At 40.3% G+C, this 13463-nt stretch overlaps 2 protein-coding genes across 2 annotated transcripts; one reads left to right on the top strand and one right to left on the bottom strand.

The window, feature by feature from the left end:
* Positions 1-486: 486 nt before the first annotated feature.
* On the bottom strand, positions 487-1864 carry LOC134610743 (eukaryotic translation initiation factor 5A-1). Its single transcript, XM_063453936.1, has one exon. It carries the CDS (start codon positions 1840-1842, stop codon positions 1378-1380), a length of 465 nt encoding a protein of 154 aa, XP_063310006.1. The 5' UTR covers positions 1843-1864; the 3' UTR covers positions 487-1377.
* A 417-nt stretch (positions 1865-2281) lies between these two features.
* Positions 2282-12181, top strand: LOC134608858 (cAMP-dependent protein kinase inhibitor beta-like). The gene is made up of 3 exons (XM_063452090.1): positions 2282-2296; positions 7267-7417; positions 10163-12181. The coding sequence occupies exons 1-3, from the start codon at positions 2282-2284 to the stop codon at positions 10243-10245; spliced, it is 249 nt and encodes an 82-aa protein (XP_063308160.1). The 3' UTR covers positions 10246-12181.
* Positions 12182-13463: the final 1282 nt, after the last annotated feature.

Below are 13463 nucleotides of genomic sequence, written 5' to 3' on the forward strand. Positions count from 1 at the left end.
AAACTGACCAAATTAAACACTTAAAAGTTCACACAAAGTACATGAAAAAATTTGTGGGATTTCTACGTAGCGGTAAGAAGTGTACGCAAATTATCCAATTTAAGCCACATCTAGCTTTAAAGACATCAGAAAGATGTTCAGTTGTAGGGCAGGTGCTTAAAGTAAGTAGGCACAAGAGAGGAGATGTTATACGTCAATATTACACAGAAATGTTGTGCTGCACAAACTATGAAGATCTTACTTCCCAGAATGCATGTGAGGGAAGAGTGTTCCGCCAAGGTTGGTGGGCGAGGTAATTGGAGATTAAATCCAGAACTGTTACCATACCAGCTTTAAAAAGGTACCTTAGATGTATTAACACAGTTAAATACATAAGAGGGATTTGACAGCTTTGATAAAAGTACTCGACGATTGCATGATCATTGTCCACATTGTCACAAAAGGTAGAATCCACAAAATAAAAATTCACACTGGAAGCACTGCAAACCGATTCCCAGGTAGGTCTTTACTCAGTTTAATATTTCAAGATAAATACAAGGAAAAAAGCAACTGAACTGCATTTTTCTATTTTTATTTTTTTTTCAGTCTGATGACAAAGGCCTCAAGTGAAAATCTGTAGCGTTAACAACTCTAACCCTCATTTGTGCCGTGTATGCCCACTATGTAAATCATACAACATACAGAGTGCCTGTCTAAACTTTAGGCAGGCTTTGACACCAGTTTATAAGGTTACAAAATGCAAGCCAATATGTTGGCATAGGAGAGTACAGAGGTAATACAATTTTGTTTGCACATGGCCATCAGGACTTTTAAATTTGTTTTATAATGATGGGACAGGGAAGTTGCAAACAAACTGGCATTTCTAAATCACTTAAGTTACTCAGTCCAAGCTGTGAACTTTGTACTCCAGACATAACATGCATAAGGCTTAAAACTTTATTTTTTAGTTTTAGAGTTCTAGGTATCATTTTGTTCTAAGATATACTAAGGGGTACTTTAAAAATCACACTGCCCAGTCAACTGTCCTTTTATCCTAGGTGTATGTAACCAGTATTTTTCATCAACACTTGATTTAAACTATGCATCTGGAGCAGATTTGATGCAACAAAACTAATGCCGTCAGTTCAGATGGACCTTCAAAATGAACACCTGCAAGGATATCAACACCTAAAGCATTCAAACTGAATCTAACTGCAGTGATTTGGAAAATAGCCAGTTAACCTGCATAGCCCATTTCCGCTTCGAGCAAACACATGAAAACAATTGAAAAAAAAATAATGAGGTTTTGAAAAGGCCATATGCTTTGGTGACAATCAGAACCAAATTTAAGATCTGTTTATCTTGACCTGAGCACTTTGCTCGAGCCTGGGAATATGTTTATTTGGTCATGGCCTTGATGGCAACGGCACACTCCTCATTCATAGCACACAAGACGGAGATCATAATCTCTTCTCCACCTTCAAATCTAGTTTCTATTTCTTTTCCCAAATCACCATCTGGCAGCTTAAGATCATCACGAACATCACCACTGTCAGTCAGAAGGGAAAGGTATTTGTCGTTGATCCCAATCAGTTGATAATCACTTCTTTTAATATTTGGAACATCCATGTTGTGGGTAGATGGACAAATATCTTCATACTTCTTACCACTGAAAATATCAATACCAACAAGGTGAACCTTGGCATGACCATGTTTGCCGGTCTTAGAAGTAGACATTTCAACAATTTTACAAGGACGTCCCTTCAGAACCACAAAGCCGTTCTTGCGCAGGGCAGAGCACTGCATGGGGAAAGTGGTGGAAGCTCCAGCATCTCCAGTGGTGAAATCGATATCATCTGCCATGTTGCTGGGTGTCTTGCAACAAAAAAAGGGAACTCTTGTGAATTAATCAGTGTCTTGGTTATTCTGACATTCATATGCACAAATATTTTGCAATATTTCCTTGTTAGTGTTAATGGTTTACTTTTTTTAAATGCTTGTGACAATACACTGTTAACTAGCATATTTCTTGTACCTGTTTTTAAAGTGACAATAAAACAAGCATAAAAATAAAATTAACGTGTGTTTAAAGATTTGGGGAGCAAATGATATTCACACATGATGATGATGATGATAATAAGCTAGTGCCGCAATCACGCTGACTGAAATAATACATACTTACCTTGCTCGCAGCAGACCACTACTCCTTCCGTCCCGGTCCCCACCGTGTGCGGCGTTTGTGGAGACAGTGGCCGTTGTGGTTCTGATTTTAATGGGGAAAAAGCTTTTGCCCACATTAAAGATGGCGCTTAAGTGGGTGAGACGTCACGTCATAGACGTGCACGCACGTTTTGGGGTCAGAGGCCACATACAGCCAATTACAGCTTTAGGAGGGTTATTTAAACCCAAATTGCCTTTTGATCAGTGCCCTGTCGTGGTTTCCCTTTGCTGGTTATCAGAGAGTGTGTTCCTTAGCTTATTATTCTGGTTTCTGACTTTGGCTTCGTTTAGACTTCCCTGATTTCTGGTATCCTTGACTTTTGGCTTTCCCTCATCATTGTGTCTCCTTCTCTCTCTATCCCTGACCTCGGCAAGTATTCTGACTATTCTTGGATATGTTAAGTCCGGCCATTCTAAGGTCCGGTTAAACGTTATCCTTAGTCCTAGGTGTGATATAATTATGTGTGCTGGATCAACTAGTAATCCTGACAGCTAGTCAGCAAATAGTAAATTAATGGTAATGCCAAAAATTACTTCAAATGTATGTTTTCATTGATGCATTCTTCATGGTCTGTGGTCATTTTCAAACTATAATGAGATTTCCAAAAACAATTTCCGCAGTGCACTGTAGAAGGTAGCGACAGCTCTTGGACACGTCTTTCCCCTGTTATAGCTGAGTGTTCTTTAAATAGATCATTGTTAAACTCTGCCATGATTAGGATGTGGTACTAAAGACCTTATTCCAGCATGAAATGTACTGCTCTGTCAGCATTTTACAGGCCTCTGCTCGTTACATTGTGGAACATTTTATTTTGGAGTAGGATCTGTCATTGTCATGACAGTATGGACTATAACTATAAGAGGTTAAAAGTGGGGAATAATCCACTCTTAAATCCATCCACTTGTGGCCTTACATGACTCAAATCATCTCTTTCAGCGTGCCCCCTGGTTCTAAATGCCTCTGCATGACCGACCATTGCCTTCATTAAAGGATCACTATAGTCAACATATAAAAGCAAGAAAGACAGGTCCCCCAGCCTTCTTTCTTGCTTTATTATGAACTTCCCCCTAATAAAAAATAAATCCGAGCCCTTTTATTAATAAGAGACCAACAGTGTGTCAGCGCTATAGGATATAAAAATACAGTATGGCAGCACTCAATACCAGTGATACAGAAGTATACACAGAATATAGACAAATAGTTACCAAGAAAGCGCACTAAACTCAGGGCTCGAGTCCTGCAGGAACGCATGGGAACGGCGTTCCTGCACTTTTTCCAAAGCAGGAACGCCGTTCCCAGTCCTGCAGGACCTGCCCTGCTACCTGCACACAGGGCCCATCACACGCTGTGTTCCCTCTCCGGCTCTAACTCTCGCGAGACCCGCGGCTGTCAGAGCGTTGCCATGGGTTACCATGGCAACGCTCCGCACAGGCGAGTCTCGCGAGAGTTAGAGCCGGAGAGGGAACACTGCGTGTAATGGTCCCTGTGTGCAGCGGCTGGCTTCCTCCACCGGACCACCAGGCGATCTCCCCCCTCCCTGACAAGGTAAGAAGCAGGGAGGGGGGAATAAACTAAAAACATATACACACATACATGAATTAAAAAAAAAATGCTTCTCCCCAATCATCCTGCACACAAACCAACACACATCATCCAGCACACACACATCATCCAGCACACACACATCATCCAGCACACACACACATCATCCAGCACACACACACACACACATCATCCAGCACACACACACACACACATCATCCAGCACACACACACACACACACACACATCATCCAGCACACACACACACACACACACACATCATCCAGCACACACACACACACACACATCATCCAGCACACACACACACACACACATCATCCAGCACACACACACACACACACATCATCCAGCACACACACACACACACACACATCATCCAGCACACACACACACACACATCATCCAACACACACAATCATCCCACACACACACACACATCATCACACACACAATCATCCAACACAAACGCCATCCAACACACACACACACACACCATCCAACACACACACACACACACACACCATCCAACACACACACACACCATCCAACACACACACACATAATCCAACACACACACACACCATCCAGCACACACACACACACCATCCAACACACACCATCCAGCACACACTGCATTCATTATACACAATCTGCACTTACTACAAACACACTACATTCATTATACACACTATGCACTTACGACAAACACACTACATTCACTATACACACACTACATTCACTATACACACTCTGCATTCATTATACACACTCTGCACTCACTATACACACTCTGAACTCACTACAAACACACTCACACTACCTACACTGCACTCATTATACACCCTCTGCACTCACTACAAATACACTGCATTCATTATACACACTCTGCACTCACTACAAACTACATTCATTATACACACTCTGCACTCACTACAAACACACTACATTCATTATACACACTCTGCACTCACTACAAACACACTACATTCACTATACACACTTTGCACTCACTACAAACACACTACATTCATTATACACACTGCACTCACTACACACACTACATTCATTATACACATTCTGCACTCACTACAAACACACTACATGTATTATACACACTGCACTCACTACACACACTACATTCATTATACACATTCTGCACTCACTACAAACACACTACATTTATTATACACACTGCACTCACTACAAATAGACTACATTCATTATACACACTCTGCACTCACTACAAAAACACTACATTCATTATACACACTCTGCACTCACTACAAACACACTACATTTATTATACACACTGCACTCACTACACACACTACATTCATTATACACATTCTGCACTCACTACAAACACACTACATTTATTATACACACTGCACTCACTACAAATAGTCTACATTCATTATACACACTCTGCACTCACTACAAACACACTACATTCATTATACACAATCTGCACTCACTACAAACACACTGCATTCATTATACACACTCTGCACTCACTACAAACACACTGCATTCATTATACACACTCTGCACTCACTACAAACACACTGCATTCATTATACACACTCTGCACTCACTACAAACACTGCATTCATTATACACACTCTGCACTCACTACAAACACTTCATTCATTATACACACTCTGCACTCACTACAAACACACTACATTTATTATACACACTGCACTCACTACAAACACACTACATTTATTATACACACTGCACTCACTACAAACACACTGCATTCATTATACACACTCTGCACTCACTACAAACACTGCATTCATAATACACACTCGGCACTCACTACAAACACTTCATTCATTATACACACTCTGCACTCACTACAAACACACTACATTTATTATACACACTGCACTCACTACAAACACACTACATTTATTATACACACTGCACTCACTACAAACACACTACATTTATTATGCATACTCTGCTTTCACTACAAACACACTACATTCATTATACACCCCCTGCACTGCACTATATGCATAGGAGTGTATTTGTATTTTTTATTTTTTTTAGGGGGGGGGGGGGCGGGAATCTTGGGTGAGTTCCCACACTTTTTTCCCCAGGACTTGACCCCTGACTAAACTGATCTGTAAATCTGTAAATAGTTACCAAAAAAGCGCGCTAAACTGATCTGTAATTATAGAATGACAAAGAATAGTGCAGACCATCTAAACCAAATCAAAATATGTATAGGGGGATATGGGGAAAAACTCACATTTACCAGAGCCCTATCACCCCTGGCTCTGGGCATTTTAAAACCCAGATTCAGGGGTGATAGGGCTCTGGTAAATTTGAGTTTTTTTTCCCCCATATCCCCCTATACATATTTTGATTTGGTTTAGATGGTCTGCAGTATTCTTTGTCATTCTATAATTACAGATCAGTTTAGCGCGCTTTTTTGGTAACTATTTGCCTTTTATTAATAAAACTTGCCTATGTTCCAGTGCCAAGTTCCCCGCAAGGCCACGCCCCCTTTTTTGGCAAAATGCCGAAATCGCAGGGCCCAATCAGCTCTCTGGTGCAGCGTGAAACCGCGCATGCGCACATATCAGGTTCTTCATAAAGCGGCATTGAATGCCGCTCTATGAAAATACTCAACGCTCTATTGCGCATATGCGCATTCGCGAGCTGAGCTGACAGCTCAGCTTGCTGTTTATGCCCGCCCCCTCCTACGGCAACCCTCCTAACCCAAAGTAAGTATACAAACACTATATATAGAGAAATATCTATATATAGTGTTTGTATACACACACATTTTAAATAAATATTGTTAAAAACATACACACACTCCATCTATCTCTATCTTTTTCGATCTATTTTTTCTATGTATCTATTTCTATCTATTTCTCTCTCACACTTAGTCACTCGCCCACACTCGGGCACCAACCCACACTCAGCCATCCGCCCACACTCAGACTCACTGTCTCTCTCACACACTCACTGTCTCACACTCACTATCTCTCTCACACTCACTCTAAATTTTTAAAATAAGTGTACTTACAGTTTGAAGTCAGGAGATCTCTGCCTCCTCCTGCCTTAAGCCTGTCGGCTCGAGCCGACTCCCACGCGCTGCTGACAGCCTCTGGTGGCAGTCTGAGTGACTGCAAGTAGTGGTGTTCCAAGCTTTCAATGTAAACACTGTATTTTCTTAGAGAGAGGCTGCAGGGGGCTATAGTTCTCAGCTGAACAACCTCATTAAGCTGAAGTTGTTCAGGCGACTATAGTGTCCCTTTAATTGCAGACAAACCACACTAAAAAGAGTTTGATCAAACAGGCCATGATCAAAACAACTGGATTTAAGTTTTCAAGAAAAATACATAGGCTCCCTTCTGCCAGTGCAAAGTTTGCTTTCGCTCTTGTTGGAGTTATCCATCAAAGGTGGTGGTTGTTGTTGTTGTTTTTATGGTTATTACCAAAGGACTTTGTCTCCTTATTTGTTCTATTTGTTTTCACAGGTAAATATGACAGAGGTAGAACCTGTACTAGATTTTGCTTCATCTGCTCGGACTGGACGTAGAAACGCATTGCCTGACATACTAGGGTCACCAGCAGGGGTCACACCCTCTGACCTCCCACTCAAACTAGCAGAAATGTCTTTAAATACAGGTAAATAAACATGGCACTCACATGTCTGTATCACGATTTTCTACTGCTTGTTGTAAAACACAAACTCTATTTACCTTTAACTTTATGGATTGAGATTTCTCTGAACAGTTAGGATTTGTGCAAATTATATGAAATCCCTGGCTGCAAGGAACCATCTGCTACATAGTGTACTGACAGAGCCACATGCAGCATGTGAAAATAATGAAGATACATATGTGATTGTCACAGTCAACATTCTAGAAGTAGAAACATAGAATTTGATGGCAGATGAGAACCATTCGGCCCATCTAGTCTGCCCAATTTTCTAAATACTTTAATTAGTCCCTGGCCTTATCTTATAGTTAGGATAGCCTTATGCTTAAACTCCATCATTGTGTTAACCTATACCACTTCAGCTGGAAGGCTATTCCATGCATCCACTACCCTCTCTATAAAGTTATACTTTCTTACATTAATGGGGCAACGGTTTAGAAATAATTTAAGACTAGTCCTTTTGTTGTGGTAGTTTTTCTTCTTAGAAATATAGTCTTCTCCTTTACTGTGTTGATTCCCTTTATGTATTTAAATGTTTCTATCATATCCCCCCCCGTCTTTCCTCCAAGCTATACATGTTAAATTCCTTTAACCTTTTCTTGTAAGTTTTATCCTGCAATCCATGAACCAGTTTAGTAGCCCTTCTCTGAACTCTCTCTAAGGTATCAATATCCTTCTGAAGATACGGTCTCCAGTACTGCGTACAATACTCCAAGTGAGGTCTCACCAGTGTTCTGTACAATGGCATGAATTTGTTACTTTCTTTAATTTGATTGATAAAATTCCTCTCTTTTTCACTTGATTTTATTTGATTTTCACTTGAAATGACCCAATATTGTGCTATACTGATCCTTGCTTTTAGCTTAAATGTGTCAACGTTGCTGTGAGATTTGAAAACAGATCCACTAAATTTCAACCAAATGGCAAGCCATGATCCCTACAAAAATAGAAGATGCAAAGGTAAGAGTACAGGCATACCCAGCTTTACATACACTCACGAGTACAGACATACACGCAAGTGTACTTAAAGGTGCCTCGCGGGTACAAACATACCCGCGCCTCTTCTGTTTGCGAGTGAACAGTAAATGGAAGGTTCTAGTCTCGCCCGGAGCAGCTCAGTTCAGTGTCATTGGGGCAAGAACTTTTCACACCTTCTGCAATGGCACAGGTTCATCATCTCAAATGTATAATTCCTACTCCTAGCTGAATATATATATATATATATATATATATATATATATATATATATATATATATATATATATATATATATTCTGCATTAGCCAGAATTCTGAGGATTCAAAGTTAAACCATAAATTATTAAAGTGATGAAGAGGTGTTTCTAAACAAAGTGTGCAACTAAGCTGCTAACAAATACAAATTGGCACTGTATTGGCAGACAATGGCCCAGTGGGCAGGTTTATTTTACTTTTCCTCCCAGTTTAAGGTTGTCAGATGAGTAAAACATTAAAGATAAATGGCACAATCTGGAATGAGATTTTTTTTACTGTTTTGTTTTAACTGAATAAAAGTCCACTGGAAATCACTAAATAAATCACTGGAAATAAAATCACTGGAAATCTGCAGTTGCAGTATCAGTTATGCCTGTAAATTACTATTGCAATGCAGTACATGCAATTGGGAAGTGAAAAAAAGGTATTGCTTCACTTTAAGTACATTTTCGTTTTACATACATGCTCTGGTCCCATTGTGTACTTAAAAGTGGGGTATAGCTATAGTGTGTTGAGAGGAGGGATTTGGGTAGGTTAGGCTAGCATTCAGGCCGTATTCCCCTTTCTGTTTTAAGGGAATTGTAATATAGAGATACAATATATGACTGCATATACAGTATTAGAATAAGCTTATATGGAGTTGTGACCAATTTCAGCAGACAAGCAAATGGAAGCAGAATGGAAAGGCAAATTTGCTTGAAATAACCAAATTAGCTTTTTATTACTAGCTGTATAGTTTAGCATGCTAATGGTATTCAGCTTTAACAGTCTGGCTAGTTTAACCGAATGTGTTCAGTTTTGCCTTGTGACTTTTAATGAATAGACCCCAAGTCGTTCATGTACAGTTTGCTTCTAGGGATGAAAATCATTAACCAATCTTATCATTTAAAAAAAAAAATACAAAATTGTAATACCCATTTTTCTCTGTTTAACTATTAAAAATGAAGATACCCATAGTCAGAATGCAAATTAAGGATTGGAGAAAATATGCACAAGAAGAGTCTAGAATAGATAAGTTAGAGTCCGTAGAATAACAAGCAAAGGTCAATGTCATTTAAAAAAAAATATATATATATATTTTTTTTTACAAATTTGGAAGGAACGTGCTATTGGGTCAAGGAGAACCACAACAGGGAACTTGGCTATGGGCAAAAGGGATAAAATAAACCCAGAAGTTTATTCCTATTGGTTTCTGTGCACCAAGAATCACGTGACCACTCATGAGGATCCATATGTGTGCATCAAGCCGTGCCAATAATGATGGCAAAATGAGGCAACATCAAGCAGCATAAGGTTCTGTACAGGCGCAGCATTCAGACTGAAAAATGATGTGTAATCTCTTCCTGATAAGTTTTTTTTTTTTTAGTTTGTTTGTTTGTTTGTTTTGGGGGGGGGGGGGGGGAGTTCTTTTCAGTCATAAGTTAACCAATAAAAAGTGGTGTCATTCCAAGTGTAATCATCCTTTTTACTTCCTTTCTAGACAGAGGACCAGACCTTCAGTCTCCATCAACAGAGTTACCCCAGCAGCCCTCTCACAGCCCAGAACTAAAAGACGCTTCCTAGTTTCCTGATCCTAAACAGAGAGGGCATATTTTCCTGCATACATGCTGGAGAGATATACTAATGCATCTAAGAAGACTTGGACAAAGGAAATGTCCATTTAACATCACAGCAAATCAGCAAGAATATGGAGGATTGGTGATGTTAGGTGGGGGTGAGGGGGGAGGACGACAGGAGCAGAAATTAGACTAGGCATCCCCCACACCCACAAATATCAGTGCTGAAGCATTTTTGGCTTTAACACCCAAATGTAGACAACAGGACTTTAAGGTAACATTTTTCAGGAGAAAGAACAATTCAGGCATATTTATTTAAGGATTAAATGCGGAATCCATATCCGTGTTTGTGTATGTATGTACATAGAGAGACGTTTAACGTGGTTGTGTATGTGGACGGTATATATACACATTATAATTCCTGCAGATCTTTTTGTCAGTCCTAAATGTCAGTTTCTCTAGGTATTAATGTACCGGTACTTTGAGTTTGTTACAAACTTGAGTAACAATATTTTATTTACTGAAATGATGATCTAAAAAAGGGTGCTTTGTGAAGAACATTCTTAGAAGATTGAAAAGCTCCATATATTTAGAATGGATATTAGTGCCGTGATGGTTGTCTTTGGCACTACAGGTGTTTGTGGACTACATTTCATTTTAGGCATCAGCTGAGCATCATGAGAAATGCAACCCAAAAACACTGTGCAGTGCCATGGATTGCCATCATGGGAGACTGCGATGGGAGAATGGAGATTGCAATAACAAATCAGCTGGTGATATCTGGAAAAGATAAAAGCAGGATATATTGAAATGGGGGAAGGGTAACACGGAATACTATAATAAAAAGATCTGCATGATGTATCCGAAGTAGGCATGGTAAATTAAAGCCAGCATTTTGTACAAATGACAGCAGCATTTGCAGGAAAACAATCTCCTGAGTTTGGAGATGGGTGGTATGGAAGAGAGTTTCATATGTAATATTTGCGCTCTTGCAGGCCTTTTCAGAGCCCTCGGATTAGCATTAGAGGAACCCTTCTTGTTAGAACTCTTTCTTCCTCAGATCTAGAAAATGCCACGTAATGCCAGTCTTGATTTTTAGGCCACTTGCTTCCCAGGGATCTGTAGAAACACATGGCTTTTTTTTTTTTTTTTTTTCAGTCTGCCATCATAATCCCTAAATAATGCACCTTGTATATCTAGAGACCTGTGTCTTAAGACATTAAACATGCCCCTGCCTCTTGAACAAATGATTTCCTGGGGAATACATCCTTTAAACTCATCAATACTCTACGAAGACTGATCATTAAGAACATCTAGTACATCATTTCTATTAAATCACATTGCTCCCCAGTTTTCCTGATACATTTTAATGAATTAACCTCACTTATAGTATTAGCTCACATTGCATATGAGCTGATAACTAGATCTATTGTAAACCATATATGTGCACAAGGAGTTTGCCCAGGCACAACCTAATTGGGTCCAATTTATCCTAATTATTCCAATTACACTTCTTTATATAACACCAACATATTCCACAGCTCTGTACAATTGGTAAACATAAACATTTAATTCTAATGAAACACATATGACATAAAGGAAGAGTGGGTAAAGACTGCCATACCCAAACAAACCCACAATCTAAAGATATTTCCAGTTTAGAGCTATGAGTACTTTTTCATAGGTTTGGGCTAGGTTGTTTTTTTGTTTTTGTATATCTCTGAATACACCTGATTCTCAGTAGAAATTTTGTAAATATCATTATTTTTTTAGGTAAAGCTTAGATGGCAGTTTTCTATGGATATACACCTTAAATGACACACACACACACCACACTTTACGAAAGCCAGGAACTCTATGTATATTCAAAGTGAATTTCAACTTTAAGACCACAATAGTCAAACTGGAAAAATTCACCCAGTCAGCTATGCTTCCAGATCAGCAGTTTTTTTTATTTATTTTTTATTTATATTTTATTAGAGTTATAAGCATGTATATCTCTGTGCCATTATATGCGAGGAATAAACAAATAGAGAGTTTAAGGTTCAATATGGTCCAGCAAACACATTAATGCCAGCAAGAGATGAAGAACATGGACAAGGGACAAATGAAAGGGACAAAGGACAAATGGAAGGCGTCGGTCAAAAACAATAGCATTGGTCCATAGGTTAGGTGTAGCGATTGACCATATAGGTCATCAGAATTAGCTTATAGTCTGTCTAGTAGCAATCGCTATGGAGTGTCCGAACTGTCCCTGACGGTAGGTACGTGTTTTTTAGTCGGGCTGCTCCGCTGGTGCGCTCTTCCTGAGGTTCTTTTCTCACGTGGTGTATCTGCCCCGGTTGCTCCCTCTAATGCGTTGGTGGCTGATAGGCCTAATTTATGATAGAGCGTCTCTGGGTCATCCGAGGATGTCAGGGTGAGTGTTTCCGTGCCTTGTGTGACGGCCAGGGAGCCTTCTGCATTCCAGCTGTACTTGACTGAGCAGTCTCGCAACTTCTTAGCCACCGGTGCCAGCTGCCTCCTTTCTGCTAGGACAAGGAATGGGAGGTCACTGTAGATGGATAGGTTATGGCCCTCAAAATGCACTCGACCCAATGTTCTGGATTTATTCAGGATGGCGGACTGCACCGCAATGTCTTTGGTAGTTGCAATAATGTCTCTCGGTGCGTCCGCTGGTGCCGCTGCAGCTTTGCGCACCCGAAAAGCAGCTAGGATGCATGGAGTGTCTGTAGCCTTTTGAACTCCCATTGAGATAGTCAGCTTTTGGACATATGTCAGTATGTTCCCCCCCCCCCCTCTACCTGTTCAGGTATGCCTCTCAGGCGTACATTTCGTCGCCGGTGCCGGGACTCCAGTGTGGTCACCATTTTGTGCAGTTGCTTGACCTGTGAGGCAAGACCATCCACCTGTTGTGTAGTTGTCTTGAGTTGAGTGTCCCGAGCTTGTTCTCTGACCTCAGCCGCTGATACTTTATGCTGCAGGGCCTTTATGTCAGCTTGTGTTTCTTGGAGGTCTGACTTCCACACTTCCCTTAGGTCCACTAATCACTTTTTAATGTCTCCCTTTGTGGATGGGGATGAATCTTCGTCTGAGTCAGCTTGCAGGTATACACCAGCTGGGTGAGGAGAGTTACTTGATTCCATCTCCCTAGGGGAGCCATCTGAGGCCCCTTGCTCACTATAATGGTCGGGTGCCAGTGCCACCCTTGCGGGTTCTGGCAGG

The sequence above is a fragment of the Pelobates fuscus genome, chromosome 1 (genome assembly GCF_036172605.1).
Source record: "Pelobates fuscus isolate aPelFus1 chromosome 1, aPelFus1.pri, whole genome shotgun sequence".
Taxonomy (NCBI): domain Eukaryota; kingdom Metazoa; phylum Chordata; class Amphibia; order Anura; family Pelobatidae; genus Pelobates; species Pelobates fuscus.

Excerpts from the sequence above, each read along its gene's own strand:
- LOC134608858 (XM_063452090.1), top strand. Across the intron at positions 7,418-10,162 it reads AGAAATGTCTTTAAATACAG|ACAGAGGACCAGACCTTCAG; the intron begins GTAAATAAACAT and ends CTTCCTTTCTAG.
- LOC134610743 (XM_063453936.1), bottom strand. The coding sequence starts at position 1,842 with ATGGCAGATGATATCGATTTCACCACTGGAGATGCTGGAGCTTCCACC.